The sequence below is a fragment of the Buteo buteo genome, chromosome 18, assembly GCF_964188355.1.
Source record: "Buteo buteo chromosome 18, bButBut1.hap1.1, whole genome shotgun sequence".
Lineage (NCBI taxonomy): Eukaryota > Metazoa > Chordata > Aves > Accipitriformes > Accipitridae > Buteo > Buteo buteo.
This window is the reverse complement of record NC_134188.1, coordinates 5,088,754-5,115,045: the sequence shown is the minus strand read 5'-3', so window position 1 is coordinate 5,115,045 and position 26,292 is coordinate 5,088,754. Positions and strand designations below refer to the sequence as shown.

The 26,292-nt window shown below is 37.3% G+C and overlaps 1 protein-coding gene across 9 annotated transcripts in view; it reads left to right on the top strand.

Moving 5' to 3' along the window:
• Positions 1-26,292, top strand: part of PAN3 (poly(A) specific ribonuclease subunit PAN3) — an 82,640-nt gene that overhangs the window by 53,289 nt on the left and 3,059 nt on the right. For all 9 annotated transcript variants that reach the window (XM_075050673.1, XM_075050669.1, XM_075050670.1 and 6 more), the window contains 12 exons: positions 292-539; positions 1,124-1,228; positions 1,882-1,939; positions 3,065-3,226; positions 3,387-3,503; positions 3,597-3,698; positions 11,654-11,819; positions 12,252-12,339; positions 18,318-18,457; positions 19,294-19,423; positions 22,364-22,428; positions 23,146-23,284. In XM_075050673.1, the coding sequence (XP_074906774.1) occupies positions 292-539; positions 1,124-1,228; positions 1,882-1,939; positions 3,065-3,226; positions 3,387-3,503; positions 3,597-3,698; positions 11,654-11,819; positions 12,252-12,339; positions 18,318-18,457; positions 19,294-19,423; positions 22,364-22,428; positions 23,146-23,284 (1,520 nt within the window). The remainder of the gene's footprint in view (positions 1-291; positions 540-1,123; positions 1,229-1,881; positions 1,940-3,064; positions 3,227-3,386; positions 3,504-3,596; positions 3,699-11,653; positions 11,820-12,251; positions 12,340-18,317; positions 18,458-19,293; positions 19,424-22,363; positions 22,429-23,145; positions 23,285-26,292) is intronic.

The window sequence follows — 26,292 nt, the reverse complement described above, 5'->3', positions numbered from 1 at the left end:
CCTTTCTACTACTTCTGTGTCTTTCATTCCAGTTCTCTCTGTGTAGATCATAAGTTCCCAAGCCCTTTCTCTCAGAACTAAGCATGATTTTTGGGGAAAATGTATCTGTTCAGTCTTGCTCTTAATGTTTTACCTCTTACTGCTCATATAGATGTAGCAGTCCTTAAGCATCTCACCTGCTCAGAATATTACTGGCAGTGAAGGCTGGGTTTGTTTTTTTTTCAAATGGCTAATTTATTTTTTTTTTTGATGACAAAGATTTGATCAAGAATCTTCTTGTGTTTCTTGAAGGAATGTCACTGTCAGCAGGATCTTCTCCTCTTCATTCCCCCAAAATAACTCCTCATACATCTCCTGCTCCTCGAAGAAGAAGTCATACTCCTAACCCAGCAAACTATATGGTGCCTACTAGTGCCTCTGCTTCTGTTGCTAATGCTGTCTCTCAGCCTCCATCTACCGGCCAGGTGATCCAGAAGGAAACAGTGGGTGGAACAACGTACTTCTACACTGATACAACTCCAGCACCTCTCACAGGAATGGTATGTTTGCTTTCCATACAGAAGTGTATGGAGTTGCCAAATACTGAATTGGTTGATGCTACAGAGATTATTCTAAATACTCTGAAACCCTTATTCTCTATGAAGATTTGGCCTTTTAATTGTTGTAATTGTTCTCCAAAATCACTGAAATTTAAGGACTAGAGAATTTTATATGTATTTTTCATTTACCTCTGTGGAGAGTTTTGGGGGTTTTTTTATACAGCAATAGAAAGAAAGCATTTTATGTGTATCTCAGTGGATACATACATAAGGAGAAAACATGAAAAATTCAGATTGTTTTTTTTTTCTGATGGGTTAAATAACCCTTCCATTTACAGTGGAGGGGAAAAGGCAGTTACAAAAATGTTAAAATAACTATGTACATACATACACACACCCCCTTGAAATCATTAGTAGTAAATATCTCATAAGGAAATTGTAGTATATCTGACAATTGATTTGTAACACGTACTTGTGCATGAAGCCTTCATAGTTCAGTAGCTCAAACTAAAAGGGTGACAAAACTCTTTGTTTTCCCTATTGTTAAGGGTTTTAAACTTCTTGTTAAAATGTTTTGTTTTCAGGTATTTCCAAACTACCACATTTACCATCCAGCTGCACCTCACGTTGCTTACATGCAGCCAAAAGCAAATGCACCTTCCTTCTTCATGGCAGATGAGCTCAGACAGGTACGATGATAGAGAATTTAAAGGAAAATCTCATATCTTGGCAGAAACTAGAAAATCACTAATAGTAGAAGAGAAATAGTCACTCAAAGTCCTTGCAGTCAATTTTCCCTGTGGAGAATTTAAAAAATCAAGTTCTGTAATGGGTGGAGTACCACAGAGGGTGGGGGCAGGTTACAACATATGTGACTGCAATCTAATCTGCGTGCCATGATTTACTGTTCAGCTAAGGATTCTTATTTCTCGTGTATTGTTTTGGTATGCATGAGTTCATTTATGTAGCATTCCTTTAAGCTGTAATCCTCTCCAGTTTTAAAGTCTTTGACTGAAATGAAAGTGTATGCAGGTGTTAGTTGATGAGCCTTTCTCTGAGAGCTGGCTGTGACTGTTACTTATTTCAGCTTTACTGTAGTAGGTGCCTCTGCTAATGCCAGCTCTAGCTAATGTGTCTTCTGCAGTTCCTTCCTTCAAGAATTTATATATTTTGTCATTAATGTTTTCAAGCCTAGTGGTCTTCACCCCCTTCCCCCCCCAACCCTGGACACTTGCATCAACTCCCTTTTTTAGTACAAGTAGCTGGAACTTCAAAGACAGTGTACTGTTAAAATGATAAGCTGAATTATAGCGTTCAAAACCTGACTGAATTTGTTCTTCAGGAACTGATCAACAGACACTTAATAACTATGGCCCAGATTGATCAGGCTGATATTCCTGGTAAGTAAGTGTTTCTTATAACGTAAACTGTGATCATATTGTTCTGCAACCATGCATATTCAACAATATTAACAACATCTTGCAAAGAACACCACCTGGTTTTAATTTTTCATGAAGCCTTAATCATCAGCCTGGGCTGTGGATAATCAGATACAAAGTTTTTCAGAAATAGGAAATTTGTTTCTTGCTTCTATTTTCTCTTTCTTCTCTGATTTTCTTCTGTTTTAAAACCTCTTAATTGTTGGGAATACTTAAAATTGCTGAGAAAGGAAAAATGAAGGCAATAAAGTCTCATGAAGAACAGTAGTGTATTACTTTGTACATATTAGGTATTCCTTTAAAGGATGCATATATTTTCAAAGGCTGTATATAAACTAGAAAATTAATTTGTTTTAAAGTGAATTGGCTGGCATACTAGTTGTCAGGCAAGAGAAGCATATATTATTCATTGTAGTTTGGATTTTGGAGAATTTACAATTGACTGTGTTCAACTTGATTTAAACACATTGCTTTTTTTGGTTGCAGTATCTTTACTTCTCAAATGTGTGTTTAACATGATAATGATACAGTAAAAAAATGCAATTTAGTTTACTAATGCAGATGAAGTACAAGTGTATCTCGTCTTGCAAGGGTAATCTCTTAATCTGATTTGTAAACTTTCAGCACCTCTCTCCTTCTGTTTTCTAAACCAGTATGTTAAAACACATAAGATCCAGATTTGCTTTTTTTGTGATGAAAACAGGGTTCTTACAGTGGTATGAAGTCTTTATGGAAGTTGGTGGTTATTTTTGAATCTGCAGGAAAAAAACACCAAAGAACGGTCATTCAGAAGGGTGAATTTTTAAGGCAAATGAGAAAATGGCAGATGGAACTGTGCATCTATTCTGTTGATTTTACTTGGTGTAACTGTTTCTCTGAAGACAGTTATTTTAGCTTTGTGGAATCTCTTCCAGGAACCTATATATTGGTATTAAAGCTAAAATAGTGAATTTTAACTTTACATGCATCTAAAAGATGGTGCAAAGAATTTATGTATTGCAGTCGTTTTAATCTTCTTTGCTACTGTAGTAACTTTCTCAAAGTCAGCTGATACCTACTATGTTTCTGTGTATAAACTGATTTTAGCAGTTCCAGCGGAAGTGGACAGCTACCACAGTCTCTTTCCTTTGGAACCACTGCCACCACCCAATCGGATACAGAAAACAAGCAACTTTGGGTACATTACATCATGCTATAAAGCTGTAAATAGTAAAGATGACCTGCCGTATTGCCTTCGGAGGATACATGGTGAGAAAAATTGACTTGTCTCGATAGGACTAGCATTCCTAAGCATGCTAGTGATATTTTAATGTCTGGTTGCTTTTCAGTAGTTTCAGAAGAAATGTCAAAGTAAAAAATTCTCCCCCAAAACATTACATTTTAAGCCATGGTTTTTGTTCTTTTCTAGGTTTTCGTCTTGTTAACACCAAGTGCATGGTATTGGTTGACATGTGGAAAAAAATTCAGCACTCAAATATAGTAACTTTGCGTGAAGTGTTTACCACTAAAGCGTTTGGAGAACATTGTAAGTTTTTTGGTTTTTCTTCCCAACTGATGTGTTGAGACTTTTTTCTAAATATGCTTGAGTTAGTAATTGTCACATGTTTCTATTTTTAAGCTCTTGTGTTTGCATATGATTTTCATGCTGGAGGAGAGACTATGATGAGCAGACACTTCAATGACCCTAGTGCTGATGCCTATTTCACAAAACGGAAATGGGGTAAGGAAAATACGTTATCGTACAATACTTCTGTAAACTATTTCCAATACTTAAGCAGTAAGTAGGTGGTCAGAAATAGTCGTTCAACTTAATTTTTTACCTAATCAGTTCTGTCATATCATAAGCTGATTGGGATCAGAGAACTCTTCTTCACTTCCTATTTGTAAAATTTCTGAACATAATTTTTTTTTGACATAACAGAAAAGTATAACTAGAGTTAAAATCTAAGATAGAAGTCTAACAATGAACAATTTACTTTTCTGGTCACATTTGACTTATGACTAACATGCAAAATTGACATCAGTTTGTAAGGGAATTACAGTTCCTTGACAGGGAAATAAGTTCGAATGGGATGAATGAAAGCCAAGAACTCTGGGGTCCTAATTGTAGGTCTGTCACTGGGTGACACCTGACGCTTAATGGAGATGTTTCCAAAATTGTAAAAGACATGTGTTATGTCAATTTGATGCTTTTGCTGTTCAGGTGCCCTCCACTTTTAATTTTTTACTTCCTCATGGAGTATTATGGGGACTAATTAGACAGTGTTTTATTTAATGTTTTGAAATGTGAAGTACTAGTTAAGACAAGAAATGGATTGAAAATTTCCTGTAACATATATTCTTTTCAGTCACAGACTTCACATCATGGTCTGATTTTTTTCAGATTTATACTATGGCTTCAAAGGAGTCACTAAAGCTACATCTACATTCATAAATAAAATCTGTCACAGCATGGTCTGTGATTCAGCAAGTCGCCCAGCAAAGCTTATATCCATATGGCTAAAGCCTCCTCCCCTCCAAAACAGTACACCGCCAGTCATTCTGCCTGTTAGGACCAGTTTGTGACCCATGCAGTCCCACAGACTGCATCCATGTGTGCTCTGGAACACAACAGGGCAAAGCTGTTAGTAGAGCCCAGTGCCATGCTGAGAAAGCTGAATGGAATCCCAGAAATTCTTAGGGTAGGAAGGTACCCTCAGAGCTCATTTGGCCCAAGTTCCTGCTCGATGCAGGACCAACCCTGAAATGAGATCCACAACCAGAGGACTATGACCTGGCCTTGTTTGTTTTATTAGAGTAGGTGTTCCCTACATGTCTCTAGGCTGCCAGTGTATAAAGAGAAGCAGGAGCTAAGGTTTCTTCGTTCTTGTGCCTTTTGAAATTAGAGCCTTTAGCTGTGAATTCAATCTGTTTCGAAGGTTGACATGGAAAACTTTACTTGGCTATCTGGTAGATCAGAGTATAATGGATTGGTAGTGGGTGAACACGGTCAAAGGCTTGCAGATCCCTTATATACTGAATAATTCCCACTGGCTTTGCACTGAGCTGACTGGTATAAGTGAGATTGGAACTTGAGTTCCACCACTGGTTTTGGTGGTAATATCTCAGACAGAGGAAACCCTAGTTTGACTTGTCATATCCTGTGGCAAGTCGAAGAACGCAATTACAAATTCAGTGAGCCTGATGTGAAACTAATTTGGTAGGATAAACCTGGAACACCTACTGCCAGGTTAATGACTGTTACGTGCAGGGCTAGACTTCCGAGTGTCTCCCACCCATGGTTTTCAATTTCCATGTAAATCAGTCCTTGTTATGTTTTTATACCTCTCTAGAGTATTACAGAAGAATGATGTCTGTTCTAGATAAAATAATAGAAGTTACAATAAAATTCTTGGGGACACATTCTTTTGTCACACTGGAAAATAATTAAGTTTTGCTCTTATAAAGGGCAGTCATGTCTCATTAATCTATCCAAGTTCTTTGCAGGAAGATCCAGTAGATGGAATCTTTGGTTTTCAATGAAGTCCATCAGAGACTCTAAAAGAAACTTAAGTGACCATCAGATAAAAGAGAAAGTCCTCAGTTAGATTAATAACTGGTTAGAAGATGAGAAACGGAGTGAGAGTGAGCAGTTGATCGTCACAGTGAAGGGAGACCACTGATGGGGTCTCACAAGAATATGTGCTGGGAGTTTTATTTCTTAACACATTCACTTATTTTCACTGAAGATAAACAATGGTCTGTCAAAGTTTGCTGATCATACCAAATTATTTGGGTTGTTAAAAACAAAGGCCAATTGTGATGGATTGCAGAAGGATCTTACAAGACTGGGACTCTTGGCAGTAATCTAGCAGGTGATATAATGTAAACTGATGTGATTGAGGGAAAACATAACTAGCTTTAAACATAAAATGGTGGCCTCTGTTGTGGCTGTTACCATTCAGTAATAGATCTGGGGCTATAGTTAAGTAGATTAAGGAAAATACTGTTCTCTTGCTGAATAGCAGTAACTAGGAGATGGATTGTTGCAGGTTATTAAGAAAAAAGTAAACAATGAAAAGGAAGATGTTGTATTCAAGATGTGGGTGCATCATAGACTCCTATCTGTACTTGCGGTCCTCCTTACACATTTTGAAGGGCGTAGAAGAACAGCAAAGAAATTGAAAGAGGTGACAGGGTTGATCAAAGGCATGGAACAGCTTCTGTATGAAGAACAGAATAGTACTTTTCATGCTTTTAAAGATGGACAGGAGTATGATGGGATTAAAAATGACTGCAATATGGCAGGTGTCTGAAAAATCATCAGGGATAAAGAAAAAATGAATAAGCAACAATAGTTTACTGTTTCTTCCAGCCTAAAACTAGAGAGTGACAAATGAAACTAGCCCACTAGCAAATTCAAAACCTGTGTAAAGACAATTAAGCCATGGAACTTTATCACAGATTATTGTGGACTTTTGCCTGGGTTCAAGGTGAAAGTGGGCTTACTCATGGAGGAGAAATACTTGAAGACTGTTAACTGCAAAGACACTATCTCTAGCTCAGGAGTTCTCTGAGCTGCAAATCATTGGAGGCTAGTAGAATATTCTATTTGTTTATATTTGTATGGTCAGGTATTAATTGCAAGCTGCTGTTCTAATTTTAGCGTTATGTGTCTTTGAAACAGGCTAGTGGGCTATCTGGACCATTTGTTTGACCAACTACTACTTCCTTCTGTAGGCAGGGATGGTCTTTGAAATTGGAAATAAGACATCAATTTCTGTTTGGCCAAACCAAAGTACTCTCTAATTAAAATGAACTGTTGCAGCAGAACTTAGAGGGATCTGTAAGGAAGGTAACTCTCTCTTGTCTATGGCACTTCTCATTACCTGCTCTTCCAGTCTTTTTACTAGATAAATGAGAAAAAAAGTCACCTGAAATTCCCAAATTTTGCCAAATCTTTCTGCACATCTTTGCTTTGGCCTTTCTTTTTTTGGTAACTGCTGCTTTCTAGTCTGGTCCTCAGTAGAAGGAGCAATTTAAGAGAGAAAAATAAGATTGCATACCTATAACTTGATTTCTCAGAATTGCCTGCCTTCATGGATCCTTTCTCCATCCCCTCACAGAGTTTCTTGGCCGTCTGCCTGCCTAGAGGAGACTCCCAAGAGAAGCAGGGGAATGGATGGAAGTTGGGTACTCTGCAGCATGAGGCCCAGATTAGTACAATTGCTTTTAAAGGTTTTAGGAGGCACAACACTGTGAACCTGATCAGTGAACTCAGAGAATTTGATTTCAGGTATGCAACCTTATTTATGTTGAACACTCCAGTTGGCAACGTGAGACTTTGACAGTTAAAAGATGAGGATTATGGTTTACATAGCTGTCTTGCATGTCACTGGTGGCAGTGTGGTCAGTCTTGCATTTTTTTCTTTTTGCCGTGTTATTTACAGACCCTGTTACAGAACTACTTTGGAAGAGATTTGGTGTGGGGAAAAAAAAACCAGCTTATATTTATTTTTATACTGTAAACTAATGGCTTTGTTACTTCTGAATGCTATAGAATTTATTGCTTGTGTTCTTTATGCAATGAGATATCCTCTTTCTTCAGGTGGTACAGTGTGATAATCTGACATTGCTCTGTCATGTTTTACTGAATTTACACAAGTTTTAAAATCAGGAGCCTGACTTTTCAGTTAATTGTTACTTGGAGTACATTTATTTGAAAAGTTCCTCTTTTGTTTGATTCTCATTTGTTACATTTCCTCAGTATACTTATTTCTATCAAAAGTGTCTAAACATTAAATCTGTTGTTCTGGAACTTGTTTGTTTTCTTCCACCTTTCTGATACTGCTCAACTTCAGATTATAGTACATGTTAGTACCTTTATCTCTGCAGAAATGATGTTCTTTTTAAATTAGCAAGTTAACCCAAAAGCACTGAAATGTTCTTAACAGTCCAGTAATTAAATGGTAAACCACATTCTGAATGTACGTACTTTAAAACTATTGGCCAGAAAGTCCTGGCAAATTAACAGTAACTATCCACTGCTGCCAGTAAGGTTTTTGTGGTTGGCAGAGATAAGCGTGCCTTTGATATGTCCTTTGGTCTGTTTATTAAAAACACTCTGAGTAATTAAACATCGGTGTACATGCTGTTAATAGTAGTTTGCAGCACCACAGATTCTGCTTTTCAGCAAACAAATACTTTCTAATGAGGATAGGCAAGTTTCCTGAACCTTGTTTTCCTTTGGACACATTAATAGTAGTATGTAATGCACAAAAGTGGACTTCAGTGCTGACTTCACAGTTTTTGCATCCCCAGTTGCTGAATGTTTTTTCATAACATACCTTTTCCATTGAAAAAGAAATAAGTTGTGTACTTAGACTGTGATGAGGAGAAAGAATAAACGAATGTCAAAAGTCAATGTGATGTTGTTAAGGTCAAAATATGTGACTAATAATTATCCTAAAATACCTTTGCCAAAAGCTGCAACTTTTTCAAAGTAAATCCAAGTTTTCAATATCTTCAGATTTTTTACAAAATGTAGTGCTGCACTAGTAGTTCAGAACCTTTCTGTATATTGAAAATTGGGAAAAGTAAAATTGAAGCCCAGGTTTCCCTGGAGAAGGGGGAGAAATGAAGGCTACTCCATTTATCTTGCTTTCAGTACTTTAACACAGGAACACCAAGCAAACACTGAACAATTCACAGTTCTCAATGTAAGAGACTGATTTACAGGCCTGAGAGGTTCAATGTAGTAAGCAGCTAAATCTTTCATTGGACTTTTTTTTTTTTTTCATAACTGTTTGATGAGAATTGCTGTTTGTTAGCATGCTTTCTGACAGTGTTCCTGATGATGTAAAACAGGTTCTACTGCCAGTGGTCCCAGCTCTTCCACTCCAGGACTATCCCTGGCTTTATCCTTGCTCTGGGGAACTGAATTTCATTTGAACGCTTTTTTAACAAACAAAAAAGAAGTATACACATGTGCACCAGTGCAAAGAGTACACTTTTTGTTCCATTGAGAACGTGATACCACAGAACTTAAAAATAAAAATAAATAAAGAAAAATGCTGACAACAATTTTTATCTTAATGTGTCAAGGAAAAATAATGGATAACCTGTGTTTTCGAAATGGTGGTTCTTACATTTTTAATCTTCTCCATTAGTATCTATGTTCTGCATCTCAGAGAGATGAAAGCAGTGGGAGAGGTCAGTCTGCCCTGCGGTAGGTGGGAAGAATGTAATCTGAAATTTTGCATGTTGTGGCTGTGGATTCAACCTGTGGTGGGAAGGCTTTTTCAAATCAACCATGAAACCTCTAAAATACCACTTTTTGGAGTAAAGTAATTCTGATAAATTTTGTAACATTTTCTTATATTCTTGTGATGTTTTCCACTGTGTTCAGCACCATTTAGAGAGCTTTCAATGGTGTGTTTTGCCTGAAGAGCGAGCTTTTGGGTCTCATGTCCTTGGGTCCTTGCTCAAGTGCTATCTGTGGCAGGGCCTGATGGACCTCATCGGACGTACTTCATAGTCAGCACTGCAGCAAACTGAACTGCTTTTAATCTTACTTGTTTTGAACAGATAGATATGTAAGAAGGCATTTCAAAACTGATTCTTCCAGTGTTCTAGCTTGTACCTTTAGTGTATGGGAACATGGGGTGCGGCCAACCAGTCTGAAAGCAGCAGCCTAGTTTGGCTGTAGCCTCAAGCAAGTCTTTCCAGTAGTAAAATAATGTTGTTGCTTGGTTGAGATTTTTCTGATAGCGGGGGAGAAGCTGTGTTGAACTCTGATCTTTCAGCTTTTTAGTGTACGTTGAATATTCTCTTGGTTACATGGCCTTTATCTGGAAATCAAAAGGCAAGTGCTGTTGTTTTGAAGTTGCGTGCAGAAAAATAACTTCCAAGTTTTGGCTTTTCTCTCTCTTTGGGATATTATGGCAACATTTGTGTTCTGGAAGTATTTATTTCACACAGATGTAACTCTGTCTTACAGTGTCCATACATATTCCTGTTAAACATATCGCACACATTGCTGTTTACCAAATATAAAGTGTATTCTGTAGCAAGTAGTAACTAGAGAAAGCCTGGACTAATAAAGGAGGTTATATCTCCTCAATCATTTCATATCATCATAATTTTTGTCATGCTGAAGAAGAGATAATCATGAGGGGAAAAAAGTTTGCTACGTGAGACTTCTGGTATGCTGGTTTGTGGGAAGTGATTTGCATAATGATTCATCAGGAGGCCAGAAAAAACCAAAGAATATCTCATTGTATTCAGCCTTCAGTAGACATGACAGACTTATTGCTATTTAAAGGAGTCAGTGTCTTGGTCTTTATAATCTAAACCAAAGCACTTTAAACCTGAAAAATGAACTAAAGCTTAAAAACAAACAAACAAAAGCTCAGAAATGAAAGCTGGGAACATTTCCACCCCAAAATCAGTAAAATTTCTAAGTAAAAAATTTTCAGTACGTGTTTCATTTTTTTCACTCTTGCATATACTTGTGTGTACACATGCAAGCACACACACACAAACTTATTTTGAGCAAGTGCACAAATGTTGATATGCTCCTGTAGGGAGAGTAAAAAAAAAGAAATCCCAACAAAAACCAAAGAAACCAATGTTTGAAGGAGAGGAGTGCAGTCAGTTTACAACTGAATTGGATGCTTACATGATTTTACTGAATACTGATGATATTGCTGGTCTCAAAATTAGCAAAATCAGTACTGAGGCAACCTCATGAAATGCCTATCACGTTTTGTAAAATTGAGATGCCCTGTCTTACTCTGGATGTATTTTCTTCTACTTCAGCTTTGTGCCGCACAAACAGTAGCAACTTCTTTGTGTTACATGCATCTTACGAAAAATAACATTAGTTATCTATATCTTTATTTTTTCATCTCTGGCTCAGTATTACTCAGAAACTGTTGGCAGTGTAGAATTTGGGTGTGTGTTTGCAAAGAATTAGTTTTACTTTTGAAAGGAGGACTGTAAATCCGTTTGGAAGGGGAATGATGCATTGCTTTCAGATGGGCCATTGAACAGGGGTCATGCCGTGATGACTTGTCAGGGAGCTGGGTCACAGCAGAATATAATTCTGAAGTGAAGTTGTGTTCAGCGATGTTTAGCCTCTAAGTCTTACAGTCTGATTTGCCCATGTAATTTGAAACTAGCTTGTGACTTTTTTTCTTTGTCTTATCAGATGATAGAGAATGTTTAATTTGTAAGCCTTCCTACAGTAAAAGAGGTAAAATGGGATCTGTTGCAGCTGTTGTGGTAGATGCTATTGTTTCAGAATACTGGCATTTTTACTTCTGAAGTGCCTGCATATTTGATGTACCACCCACTTTCAGCAATTTCTAACCAGTGCTCTTTTTGTAGTGATTATTCATCCTAAACTTTAAAAATCAGCATGGTTTTCCTAGATATGAGAGTGAAAATAATAATGCCTAATGAATTGTTAGCATTTTAAAATGTGGTGTCCTTCAAAAAAACCCTAAACTAAACCAAACAAAAAAAAAAAATCCCCAACCCCAAACCAACCATTAAAGCACAATAAATATGTCTTTCGAGGACTGTTAAGAGTTGAATGAAATGAACATGTGAGTTAACTGTATAATTCAAAATGTTCTAATGTGAATTTTGCGCAGTAACCTTCTATTGATGCTTACAATGTTTTACTTCTAGGTCAGCATGATGGACCTCTACCGCGGCAGCACGCTGGATTGCTTCCAGAGTCTTTGATATGGGCATACATTGTGCAGCTCAGCTCTGCGTTACGGACTATTCATACGGCAGGACTGGCGTGCCGAGTGATGGATCCAACAAAGATTCTAGTAACAGGCAAAACAAGGTAATGAAAGCGTTTGTTCTCACTGTGTTACTGGGATCTGTATTCGTGGTAGCTGCTGACTGTGCACCTTTTACAGAAATAACGAAGTCTGACTAGGAAGTTCTGTTGCTTTTAACTAGCATGAGAAATGTGCTAAAACTTATAAATTGTTTTTAAAGTTCTTTTTAAACATATTTTGGGAAGACTTACGCATGATCCTCATAGTACTGTTCAGATCCACTACTGACAATTTAGACATTTGCTGATTTATTTGTAAACTGAAGACTGTTGCATTTTATCAAATAGTACAATTAGTATTTTCTGCTTCATAGTAATTTGCTGAGTACTGATGACTTTTTTTGCATATCAAAGCATCCAGTGAATGCTAGAGGAAAAATTGAGTAACAACAGAATTTAATGGCACTTCTTCATTTTCTCATCTTGTTCCTAAAGGTTACGAGTTAATTGTGTTGGAATCTTTGATGTTTTGACATTTGACAACAGTCAAAATAATCCACTGGCATTAATGGCTCAGTTTCAGGTAAGACAACAGCGCCAGAGTTAGGTTGGTGACTTGGCATGGGGAGTATTGAAAAGCAGTGTGATTCCTTTTGGAAGACAAATATTTTAATTAAACTGTAGTCCAGCATATCCTATCTCTAAATGACTGTATTTTTTCATTCCTGATTTGATCTTGGTTCTGCCAAGCATTATTCAAATTTGCTTGTAATTTAGAAATATGAATGCTCATTTTGGTATCTTCTGCTTCTAAAATTTCAGCAAACTCACTAAACAGCTTGAACTGTTAGTATTTAACAAACTTAAGTCAGAAATGGTTAGAAATATGAATTTCTAAAGGAAGGAGAAGAAAAATCTTACATTTAGTGTTAGAGATCAAAAAATAATGGTTCAGTAACAGGTTTTGCTTTGCTTTCTCTTTTGTTATTTTAACAAAAATAAGTGTTGAATACCTGTTCACAGAGGAGTAAGAGATCTTTTAAATAACTGCACTTAGGCCTTCTCCTCGCTCCTAAAAGTGTATCTAGTGTATCTTTATTTTAGGCTCCTAGTTTTTCCATGCTCTTCCTGGTGTTCTCTGAAGTGTGGACTCTGCATAATTCCTGAATTAAGAAGAATCCCTTTAGATTTAACAAAATCTGTTCCACAGTCATCTGGAGCATCACTGTGTACAGGAGTGCTTCTTTCCCTAACTTCCCCTCAGGGTAAAGTACATTGCTTCAGCAGTCATCACGTACCCTGTCCGTACTGGGAGTGAAAGACTACAGCAGGGAGTTGGATTTAATTTATTTTCATTAATTGAGCTTATTCAATGTGAGAAAATTGTTCATTCAGAGTCTTCCAGTAATAAATGAAATGTTTGAACTTTGGCCAGGCAGAAACTAGCTTATTGGAGACCATGTCCTAGAACATAGCAACTTTTTCTTTTTTTGAGTGATACATTAAAGCAATTTTCAGTGTACTTTCAGTAGTACATCAAAGGATTCCCTGCTCCCCTCCCCCAGCTACATATCAATGGGCTTTTGGTAATAATTTAGTGGAAAACAGCTGAGAGGAGATAGGAATACATGCTAGTGAGAGATTCCATGCCTAAAAATGTAATGAGATTCTTTTTTTTTTAATCTAAATACTTCTTTAAATTTATTTTAATTGCAGCTGGGAAAGAGATCCTCCTGAGATATTATGACATTCAAGTAATTTTAAAGCAAAACGTTTAATGCACTTGGAGGTACAAATCTAAAAATACTCACAGGTACATGAATCTGTCAAAAGCATTTACCACCATAGCAGCCCAACTACTTGGCAACTAACTTACTTGGTAATGCCTAGTTTTGTTTAGGGGGATATTTATGCATGTTTTATACACTGTTAGTATCCAAATTGTTGAGGTATCATAGCTAAACCAGAAAAGAAGTACTCTTAAATATATAGTTTGGAAGTTCTAAACTAGAGTTAGAAAATACGGTATTGCCTTCTTTTTTGTCACTTCCTCTAGAAGGGCTAGGCTTTCACTATCCATTTTGTTCCTTCAGAGATTCTGGACTGAGTTCATTCCTTGAAATTCAGGAGTGATTTATCATCCTCTACCTTTGTTTGCCCTAGCCAGATAAAATTACAAAATAACAGCTGCTGCTTGTCCTTTTTCCTCTCGATCCATGACCCAGTTCCTGAATTCCTCTGGGACTCCTGTGACTGTTAAAAATGTAGGTTATCTCTTGGTTAGCTGCCCAGCTAATATGCATTTCCTTGTTGCTGTCTTCAATGGAGGAAGGTGTTTTTGTTAGTGTTTGTCACTTTCTGGCTATTTCCCATTATTAATATATATAGGAAAGAGTTTGGCCAGGAGAGTGAGGGTCTTTGTAAAAGGAATGCAATTGTTCTTTACAATTTGTGGTAAACACGTTAATTTATATGATCATTTAAGAGTTAAATAAAGGCAGCAATAAGGGAAGCTAAAAAGAAGTAACTGAAATATGAGTGGCCACTTGCATTAAAAACAAGGTGTTAAGCCTATATAAATTCCAGCACATCACTTCCCACCCCCCAATCCTTAAGTCCTGTGTCAGCCAATTACGACATACAGATGGGAAAACTGTAAATGGTGATGTAGCAAACAGTAAAAAGGTTTAATAAATATTTCTGGAATATATCTGGAATAAAATGAAAGTGAGTCCTCTCCATACAAAATGAAGAGAAAACATAAGTTTTATTGATTTAACAAGGGCTATAAGGTTACATTTGCTCAAAGTAAATATTTTTAATTTAGCAAACCAAAATAACTTTCACATGCACCTCCCCAAATTTAAAGAAACTAGCTGAAGAGGCATCTGAAGTATTAATGTTGACTTTTGAAAAAAGAAATAATAAAAAAATCTAGGAACTTGGAGGCACTTCTAAGGGCAATTCCAGAACTTAAAAGGGTAAGTGAATCCACAGAATTGTAGAGTGGATGAGCTGATACTGATCCAAGCAAAGCAGTAGAACAGGATAAACAAAAGAGTAATGTCAGTTTCAAAGAGTTTATGGAAGATGGATCTTGTCAAAAATAAGTTTTATTTGACTAGTTTACATGTCTGGCTGATAAAGCCAAGTGTATAAAATGCTGAGGTATCTCCAGGGCATTTGGCGTAGTAGCACATACCTTTTTAATGTTTTTTAAAAAAAATTATGCAGAAGGGAAAGGGTACCTGTTCAATTAACTTTTAAATCGCTCACTGACATAGTTGAAATTCATTTGATAACAGGGAGACATTAATGAAGAGGGCTGTTTCTGTGTTTGTCTCCTAGGGGCTGGTTTTTAGTCTAATGCTATTTAACATTTCTATCAATGAACTAGATGGTGATAAAATCTTTGCTAGCAAAGCTTTCAGAAGATAAAAAGATAGGTTGGTACAGGTTACAGTTATGAATTGAGTTCCTAATTAAATGGTCATTAGTTGCATGCAAGGTACATTTTTGAACAAAAGGCAGCCTCTACTTAAAAGATGTAAAGTTTTTCCTTGAAAGTATGACTTAATAGTCACTGTTGATAGTTCCCATAGGAGAAGTCTTCTGGCAGGTCTGTGGCAAAAGGAACTGGTGCAATCCATAGATACATGCAAAGCATGATATGGAGTATAAACCGGGAAATGATCATACCTAAAGGTGATCTGTACCTTGCGCTAGTCGAGGCTACTCTAGGAGTACAGCATTTATTTCTGGTATCCCTGCTCCAGGGAGGTCTAGTAGTTCTGGTGTGCCTCCTTTAACCTTTTTCTGTCTAGAAGCAGGGAGAGCTGAATCTGTTGATGTTTTCAGACAGGAGGTTAGGGCTTAAACAGGCATATGTGGATTGCTTCCTTATAGAAAGGATTGGGAAGAAAAACTCAAACTTCTGGGAAGTTGTGTACCCTGTCTGCATGGATAGAGTTGGTCAGTGGATGGTAGTTTTGTCCCTTCCAAAATAGGAATCTGACTTCCATAAATCCTGATCTTTATGGCTCCCTTCCAACTCGAGATACTCTGTGATTCCCCTATCACACAGGAAAATTACTGCCTGTCTTTGTGCACTTGTAAAACTTTAAACATTGGGCATTGTAATAACATTTCTTTCAGGGTTTCAGCTGTCAGTGAATAGTGAGGCACTTCCAGAGAGCAATTTGGCTCACTCAAAATCTGAATTGTCTTGCAGAATTACAGATATCTTAAATTGATTAGACTCTTAACTGAATTGCTTGAAGTTTATGTTCCTAAAATTAGTGGGACGAATCCAAGTCACTTTTGCAACTAAAACAAGTTAAGCATTGACTAATTTGAAATGTGTGTGTTGGAGGCTGCATTAGTGCATTGTATCATTTCTGCCAGTTTTTCTATTAGATGTAATTTTCAAAACAAACAAAAATTAAGGTTGCGAGTCAAACACTCAAGAAACCAGAAGCCTGAATTTAGAATTTCCTGGCTAAGGAAGATTCTTTCTCAGCCATTCTTAAAATCTAATGCAATCTGTATTATGAAAACACCTATGTAAAGGAAGACTGCTTTTTCACAGGGTCTTGCCTGAAGTTGTTTATTTTTGGTGTCTCAGGGTTGTGTGACAATAGAGACTTTATATAGGATACAACTTTATGAATTACTAAAAGTTGGAAGGTGTTAAGTGTAAAATAGGGGACTGCAGAAAGAAGAAAGATTGCGGTTAGTACAAATACGTATTTCTTCTAAGTCTTTTAGAGAAAAAAAATAGTAATAAAAATGCCATTGTGCCAGGTGACACAAGTCTCTGTATAGATACTGCATCAGAAAGATTCCTCTGTTCAGTACTATAATAGTATCCTCTGCTGATCAAATAGACTACTTCGTAGTGGAAGCAGGTGGGTTCCCACCAAAATGGGGTTTGTTGCTCTGTTTCACTTCCCTTTACCAAAATACAAAGGAACGCTGATACTCAGGAATTCCAGGTGCCTTAGGAAATCGACTCTAGCAAATGGTAGTCCCATCTCCTTCTGCACCACTTTGTCCTTCTTATTTCTGTCCCATTTTCCACGTCCTTTTTCTGTCTTTATTAGCACAAGAGTACCATGCTTTTTAACTTCTGCCATGTTGCGTATCCATGTTTAAATTGTGCCGCTTAATCATACGTGATATGGAGACACCGGGGACATGGAGAGACCTGGAAAGGTTTTCTTTACTCTGTCGCTCACCCCCTGGGAGACGGGGCTGCGGGGAAAGCTCTGCTCCACTGGAGGCAGCAGACATGGTTACCCCTCTGGGTGGAAGAGCTGTGGGGGACTGTGGCATGTTCACCGGCACAGCACTTTTCTAAAGCTGCCAAATTCTAACCAGAACTTTTAATGTTGCGGTGCTGTCAAATTTTTGGCCTTTCTTACAGAAATGACAGAAGGTGTATTCCTTGTATGACTGCGTTCTTTGCTAAACAGCATAGCCTTGCTCTAGACTATGGAGCTGACATTCTTGATAATTAGTAGCTTTGCTTTTTTACTTTTGCAAAAATATCTTACTGTCTCAGAAGAAAACTTGAAAATACTAGATTTGTATGTCTAGCTGACTCTTAAATTCAGTCTGAAGCAGGCATCCAGCATGAAAAGCTGCAGTTGTTTCAAGTTTGGCCAAGTTGTGTGCAGCTGAAAGCCTTCTTATGGAAAGAATCGGGGCAGCTTTTGCTAAGGATGTCACTGTCTGCTGCTAAATTAGGCTCCTGTTTTTAGGAGTGGGCTTTAAAATCTGGTGTAGCTTTTCAAAATAATTTCTGGTGGCTGTCTATTAAAATTAGCAGAATTTTCTTTTGTGGCAAAGCAGCCTGTATGCAGCATTCCTCTTTTAAGAGCAGTTCTACTTGTGTTTAGTAACACTAAGGATGTCTTCATAAAACGTGATGCTGCTCAATTTGCCAGCCATACAGGCCTGCTCCTGTCTAGTTATTTCAGGCACTTCATATCTTTTCACACTGGCTATCAGAGATGAAAATCTTTGAGGTCTTTGTTAAAACAGAAACATCATTTGCTAGAATCTGGTGTGGATGGCCAGTGTGAAGAGATACGAGTCCAGCAAATACTGTTTCTGTTTTAACAAATAATCCTTGACGGGTATTTCTGCATCTTGTATTGAGAAGACGTGCTCTATTTGCCACCAGCTCCTTGCCTTGTCAGAAGTGAGCAGGTGGGTGGTGAGGAGAACCTCCATGCAGAGCTTCTGCTCACTACACAAGAGTTCTCTCTGGTACTATCCTTACGCTAAAAATAGGTAAATTTTAAGCATTTGAAGATAAACATAGTACTTAGAAATTGCTAGGTTTCAGGACAGAAAATCAGGACAGATTTTCCTCTGTACATTTTAACTACTGTAACTTGGACAGTCCTATTGAACTGTGATTTGGATAGTGCTTATTTTAGTTGCTCAAATTCTTCTAAGGTTAGTGAAGAACTGTTTCTTTTTAAACACCATCTAGTACCGTAAGTAATGTTTATCTATACTAAGAATCTTATCTCTGTGTGTTTTCCCTGTTAGCAAGCAGATCTGATCTCCCTGGGGAAAGTTGTGTTGGCTTTGGCTTGCAATTCTTTATCAGGAATTCAGAGAGAGAATTTGCAGAAAGCAATGGAACTGGTGACAATCAACTATTCCTCTGATTTGAAGAATCTGATTTTGTAAGTTTGCTTAATAAATCTTTCAAAGGAAATTACTACTTTTTTTAAACATGCAAATGAAAATGTCAAATGGTATTTTTAGATGCAAGTAAGATTACGGATATAACTACTGTCATTGAGTTGTCTGCACAGTCAATGCATTGTTAAACATTATAATTTAAAATTTGTTTGTATAATGTGTATTTTCATGGTATATCTAGTGAAATCAGTATCCTTTCTTTACTAAGTGCTGTTAAAGCTCATAATAAGAATTAGGAGCTTAAACAAGACAAGCATTTTAAGTTGTCTTCAATACTGGGCTTCATAGCCTATTATCTACCATAGCAATATGCTAGCCTTATCTTACAGTTTCAGAAGGTATTGAGGAATAGGCACATTGCCTTTTTGACCAAAGGGTTAAGTGCTAGTTTTTCTCGGCTGCGCATTATTTTGTGGTGTTCTTTAGTATAGTCAGCCTTTCTCCTCTTGCAGCCTAAGAGGTAAAAGTAGAAATCTCTGCCCCCTCCCTCATTTGAAAAACAATTGCATTACAGTCTGAATCTTCACATCTTCTCTCTTTTAGAGTATGTTCTTGCTGTTTGAGTGGGGTGAACTACGCGGTTCCATAAAAGTACACTCCTGTCTTGTATAAATAACTGACTGGATGTATACATGCAAGTTAACACACATGTTTTCTTTGTTAATGTCTTTTTTAAGAAACACTGCAATTGTCAACTTTATGTATTAAATAGACATAAGGGTCAAATAGTTATAAAATCGTAACAGGATGATCTCTCTGGCATTTGCATTTGCAGCATGTTTAAGTAATCTTTTTGGGGGTGGGGATATTTTGGCAGGTATTTGCTGACCGACCAAAACAGGCTTCGCAGTGTAAATGATATCATGCCTATGATTGGTGCACGATTCTATACTCAGTTGGATGCTGCTCAAATGCGAAATGATGTTATAGAGGAAGATCTTGCAAAGGTAAATAATTTAGTAATTCCTATAGGAAGACCTCTAGTCAGTATTCCTACAGCTGTACCTTAACAGGGAATGTTTTCTACTGCTTTTTTTTTCCTTTTGTTTGTTTAGCAATCTAAGTAATCTGCCTGCACACTTGGGAACTCTGAGCTCAAGGTATTGAAAGTCCAAAAGCTCCAAGAACCACTAGTTTTAGGATGTCCTTAGCTGGGCTTTAACTGAAATAACATCTTCAGGTCCAACCAGCTGTCTTGGGGAAAAGGTGTTTTTTATAGAATGGTTAAAAAGTAGAGTAAATAAGGCCATGTATGTCATCACACACTAGATCATGTACTTCATGCTAGAGGTTATGCAGCAACAAATGTTGCCTTTAAATTCTTGGACAGATTTGGATTCCAGTGTCCCTTTACTTATCTCATATGTTTTCCTTGCCAAATGAATGCTAGATCATGGAGGTAAAGGCTGCCATCCTCAGTTTCCCTGAAGTGTGCACCTCTTGCTGTGGGGGTCTGGTTAGTCTATCGAGTTCAGTCAAGCTATCAAGTGCTTCCTACAAAGGAAATACATACTTTGTCCCATGTTAGCGTGTATTTGTTCAACAGGAAAGAGGGAGTATCTGCCCATTAGAAGCCACTGATCACAGGATGTTCTAACAAGACTAAGATACGTTACAGAAGGCTTTCATGATACTGGAGGTAGTTGTGGGATAGGGTATTAAGTTTTGAAGGATTTAATCAAGTCCTGTGACTCCTTTCCATTATATGCCCTCATTGAGAGATTTTTTTATTTTAAGAGGCAGTAGACCAATGGTTGGGATTCTGATGGACTGGTTCTCTTAATTTCTCCACCATTGGCTTGTTGGATAACAGTTTTCCCCTCCTTAGTGAAGGATAGTGAAATCCATCAGACGCAAAGAGCTGTAGAAGAGCAAGGCAGTATCTGCTTTGGATGCAGAGCTCTGGATGACGGGTGCCCACTCTGTCAGAGTCAACCACTACTCCTGCTCTGAGGATGTTTAAGATCATTTCTTGTTAAGGTGGCCCAATGTGCCTGCGCAAATTTGGGCAGGTGGACCTTTTCCCATAACAAAGATGGAGATTGTCCTGTAGTCAGCATTAAGCAGTCCACATTTTCAGTCAGGTTGGTTGTATCAGTTGCTTATCACTGGCAGGTGAGCAAAGCCACTACAAATCCAAGGTGTTGCATAGCCCGCAATTTGGAATAGCTGTTTACCTGGCAGTGATAAACAGCAGTTGCTAATTAGCTGTTATAGTAGAACCTGTTTGTTCTATCTCATCCTCAGTAACAACTGAGCTACAGTATCCCTTAAATCTAGCCTTGTACCCTCTCGTCATTATTGCCCAAAGCAGATGCTTAGGGGAGAGTATTAGAACAAGACTATCACGTATGATATTTTTCCTCGTATTCTCCAAGCACACAGTCATCTGTAGCCTAGGGGCTTCTGATGCTGGAAGTGGTTTGTATGTAGTTAATAACTTTGTTTTCTTGAAGCCATGAATATTTTGTCACTCCCGTAACGCTCACGTTTCACGTAGCAGTGACCCCATTACGTGATCCCTTTCCTTCCTCACTTTAATATTCCCCTCATCTCTATGCCACAGCATCCAAAGCCTCGGTTTTTTAAGTCCTCTAATCCACTCTGTAGAAGGGCTCCCTGCCTTACAGGCTCCCAAGCCTGCAGAGAGGCCACCTGGAGACTTAGTGCCAGTGTTGCTCATCTGTGTCACCGTTGACTGGGAGTCTGCAAGGCAGTGGCATTTGCACAGGTGGGGTTTGGCTTTTGTGTATTTGGCCACACACCAAAAAATTATTTGGAGGTTGCATAGACCTCTGCTAGCTGGACAAGGTAAGTCTTCCCTGTCAGGCTCTGAAGTGTAGCTACTGTTGTGGTACAAGGTGTTCTGCTGTGTGTTTTTAGACTGGTAATAGAAGTCTTGCAACCCATAGGTTGTCTGAGGTCAAGCTATTATCACCTTGACTTACTTTATGTACTCAGCTGTGCACAGTAATCTACTCCAGACTGAATTCATTTGAAATCAATATGATCATGCATGGAATGAGGTGCAGCTTAGCATGAATAATGTTGGAGAGCTGGGCCATTGGAGAATATGAATAATATCAGGAGAGAATCTTTTTCCTGCCAGCCTTGAGCAGCTTTTAAGTAAAAGATTAATCCACAGTGTAATGTAAGCTAGGATGTAACTTTTTACTGTATCCTAAGTGATGTAGAAAAATGTATGAAATCAATTTTTCAGTTGCATGTATTCTAAGCATCTATAATTCTAATGTTCTGTCTTTTGTGTGAGCTCGTTCTTATTGCTTTATCTCTGTCATTGATGGACTCAGAATTTATACTGTTTTAAGACTTAAATTCTAGCTTTTTGGGAAAAACTTGTTTCAAAATTATATTTGGAATAAATTGTAATTTGAATGTTAGTCTGATTTTATTGTTGCTAAATATTTACTAATAATGGCCTACAAAGCATTTCTGAAAAACAGATCTGGTAGATTATGTTCTTTCTCATTTTTACCTGAAATAAGGTGCTATACTATATACTTCTACAGGTATTGATAAGTGTGTGTATATATATCAACATATTCTTCCTGTTTAACTTACTGTATTTTAGCATACCTGTAAGTGTAGGCTGGCAAGAGACTAGACTTTTGTTTCCACAAAGAAATAGATTGCCTGATCCAGTGCTCCACTTTATAATTTGAATATGAAGTGCTAAAATGTGCTTTGGGTTACTGATACACAGTATAATGCATTCGATCTCTTTCTGAAAAAATTATACACTCTTCTTTGAATAAATAAATCATTGTAATGAATAGTGCTTCTTTGGCATTACTGCTGTATATCTTTTGCAAATAAGTGTCTTAATTTTATGTTTCAGAAATTCAATAACTTTTCTTGTTTTCTAGGAGGTGCAAAATGGAAGGTTGTTTAGGCTTCTAGCAAAATTGGGAACAATCAATGAGAGGCCAGAGTAAGAAATGCTTGTTTTCATGGTGTAGAGTATATAAAACCCAGTTTGCAATACAAGGTTTCTTCCCTCATAAATTTAAGCTAAACATTTTCCCCATATTTACCCCTGAATAAATGAGTATTTAAGAAGCCTTGAGAAAAATAAGATAAGCAACTTTGACCAAAATTTTAAATAAAAGAGACGTCTACAAATAGATATGCCAAAGTTCCTTCATTTTTTTTAGTATGGTTTCTCTTAGCAGTATCTTGTGAGTGACAGTAGTTTTTGAGGAAATCCATAGCTTGCTTTAACTGTAGCAAATGATGTAGATACGGTTTTAAGCTAGTTAATTTTTAGCTTTTTTTGATTGACTGCTACATAAAAATGAAGTGTTCATGGTTTGTTTTCCATCCTATTCAACAGACTTGAGTTCTGTTTGTAATGCTGGTTTCTAACATTTACATGTTAAACATATTGAAGATAGATCTTGCTTTCTTCCATTAATTTTCTGTGGCCCTTGGTAGGCATTAGCTTCGGGCGCCTCAGCAGCTGAGAAACTTTGAATATGTTATCTTCTGTTTGTGGCAGGAGGGAGACTGTAATTTAATTGCAGATTGTAACAGGTAGCTTAGCAGACCAGTAAGATTACTCAGTTTAGTTTGAAGAGTCATGTATATCTGTGGGTTTTGATTTTTCTTAACTTTCTGAGCTTTAATATGAGCCTTTGTTTTACACCAGGTTTCAGAAGGACCCAACGTGGTCTGAAACTGGAGACAGGTATTTACTAAAGCTCTTTCGAGATCACCTTTTCCATCAGGTGACAGAAGCGGGTACTCCTTGGATTGACCTCAGTCACATTATCTCATGTCTTAACAAGGTACACTGTACTTGGGTTAGCTTTTAAAAATTTGTTTGGGTTAACTTTCTTTAAAATAATCCACTTCAAAGCAAGTTGGCATTGGCGGGTTAATTCTGTTGATTTAACTGATGGTTATATTCCCCCTGTTTTGGATGAAAACAATGTATTCACTAAGCTAATATTCAAACATTTATGGATATTTTAAATAAACTTAGTACATTAATATTAAAACTTGGAATTCGGTAATATAGCATGAGATACAGTATTAACTTTTCATCCTAGAATGCACTGAATACTATGGATAAGCAATGCTGGTCCCTTTATGCTACTCTGGTCTTTCAACACAGCATAAAGGATCCATAAAACCCCTTTAACTGGGGGAGGTTTCTGCTGATATAGTTATCACAGAGGATGGTCGTAAGGCAAAAGGATCCATTCCTAAACTGTGCTGACCAGAGTAGGAGACAGGAGGGAAACTGCGATAGAAATTTGTGCAAAATCCTTACCATCTAGGACAGTGCTGGAAAATTTCTGTGACTTCAAAAGTTAAGTCTGCTTCTGATAGTAGCCTCTCCAGCCCTTTGTTTTCCAAGGTTGATTTAACAAAGCTATTTGTAGTTTTCCAAGAGCTGCACCACTAGCAAAATTTTAGCTGAGCACTCTCATGATTAATAGCAGGAGACGTGTGAGAGACCACAGGATCTTCAGTAGTTGTAGAACCTGTCTTGCTCCATAAATTAAAAAAGTACGTGCGTGAGCTGATTTTTTTTTTATTGGCAGATCAGCTTTCAACTTATTTTACATTGTTTTGCCAAACTTCAGTAATTCATAGGAGACTAAGATGCTACTTCTTCCTTTTTCTTTTTCTTTTTTTTTTTTTCTTTTCCCCTGTAGCTGCTGGGTCATTCCACTCACTCTGTAGAGAATGGTGGTGATGCAGACACTGACAATATACAGTTTCAGTAGCTAGTATTTTATTTTCTAGGATTAGGATATAGCCAACTTTCTGTTCCAGAAGAAATTGAATTTATACAGGTCCTTTGACATGTAACAACTGACTTAACTACAGTTAAATCTTTTTCTAAATTGTCAAGGCTTTTAATCTCCTATTAGACCACTGCTGTGCATTTCTTTAACCTCCTTTTTATCTTTCTGGTTGGTGTCTGTAATCACTTTAAAAAGGACATTAAAGGGATTGAGGCTAAATCAAAAAGAAAGCATGTTGATATTCAAATAGGCAGTGAAATGCCATCATGATTTGAAAGCAGTGACCCATACAGTACTGTAGCAAGAGGGGACAGTCCTGAATTCGTAGGTCAGGTAAGAGATGGTGTCAAAGAATGCCTTGTTCTATAAATGTTCATGGCTTACCTTTTTAAACAGAGGCTCTTCTCTTCTGTGGTTGGGGGCTCAGCACACAAAAAATGTAAGGCTTACAGAGCTCTACTTTGGAAATACACTCTAAAAAACACTGCTGAAACTGTAGCGTGTACTACTAGAAGCGGTTATTTGGGCTTTCCTGGTACCCTCCAAAAGCATTCCTTTTGAATGAAAATTACTCAATTGGACAATGTGACGTTTTGGGGATCTTTTCAGCTGAGAATACTGATTTATGCCTCCACTGGAGGAGAGAAACAAAGCCATAAATATTAATGTTTCTAGTTAGCTGTGTGGCTTCCTTAATACAGATCTTCCATATCCTACATTCATTAAGGTAATTCACTGATTTCCTGTATGATGCTAATGGGAACAGTAGACAATATTTCACAAACACCTTAACTGTGATAATAGTTTGTAATGGATGTTGGAAGAGGCTGGTGGTTTTATCCTACTCTACAATAATTAAAAGCTAATTGGCTTGCTTTTGTCCTTCTGAAACTATTCACAAAGCAGGAACTTTAAATTAGGGAGGTTCCGGCTTTTAAGGTTATACTCAGAACATTATTTTAGAAGACAAATGCAAGAAATTGCTAACTTGCTGTGTTGCTCCAGACAGCAGCTAGTGGAACATCTCAGTGACAAATTTAACAGTTCTTCTGCTATTCAGTACAACATTATAATACATTTATTGAATCCTGCTGGGGTTGTATTTCCAAAGATTGTCTCGGTAGTGTCATACCCACTTGTCTCTGCCCCACCTTCTGTATTGGAATAAGAAAGTTTGTAGTGTCAAGTATTTGGAAATACCTAAATAATACCTAAATACCTGTCGACTAAAACCGAGCTACAAAAGTTTTGCATTATAAGACAGTCTGACAATTCTCCATTGATGAACATTTCTTGCAAAGTGAGGAGAACATAAGACACAGTGTTGGAAGGGACTTCAGCTTGTAAAGTAGGATATTCCTCTGTTCCAATTTAGGATTTAGTGGTACATCTCTAAAGTACATAGCGTAACGTATGATTTTTTTAATATTGAATTAGAGAAGTCAGAACAAAACATGAAAGCGAATGTGGAACAGACTTTAATCTTTAACGCCAAATTATCTATTTATTTATGGATTATAACTAGGTAATATATTTTTCTTTTTTTTTCTTTTTTTCTTTTTTCTTTTTTTTTTTTTTTTTTTTTGTCATAAGGGATGAAATGTACCATACAGCTTAGGAACTAGTTTGTTTCCAGTACTGCCAAAAATGTGAGGTTTGGGTTTCTACTGGTTTTCAGACTACCTGGGGCTGATCCAACCATTATTTCATTTTAGAGTGGGCAAGAAGTAATTTACCTACCCTATGTGGAGGCTTGTGGATCTTATGTGCAAATGTCATGTCAAACGTGGTTTTGTTCATCAGGAGCTCTGTGGAAATTTTGCTAGGCTTTCTGCACAGGGGAAGGTAGTATTGCAGGATTATTAGCTTTGTGGAAAGGGAAGAAAACAATGGTAACCTAGTCCAAGTCCGTCAGGTTAAGACCAAAATGTCTCGATTTTTTGGCAAGTCCAGTGTTGCGGTGCGATTCAGATCCTTCCTTTCTGTGGTGTTAGCAGATTTGAACTGCACCACAACAACGTACTTGCCAAGAAATTGAT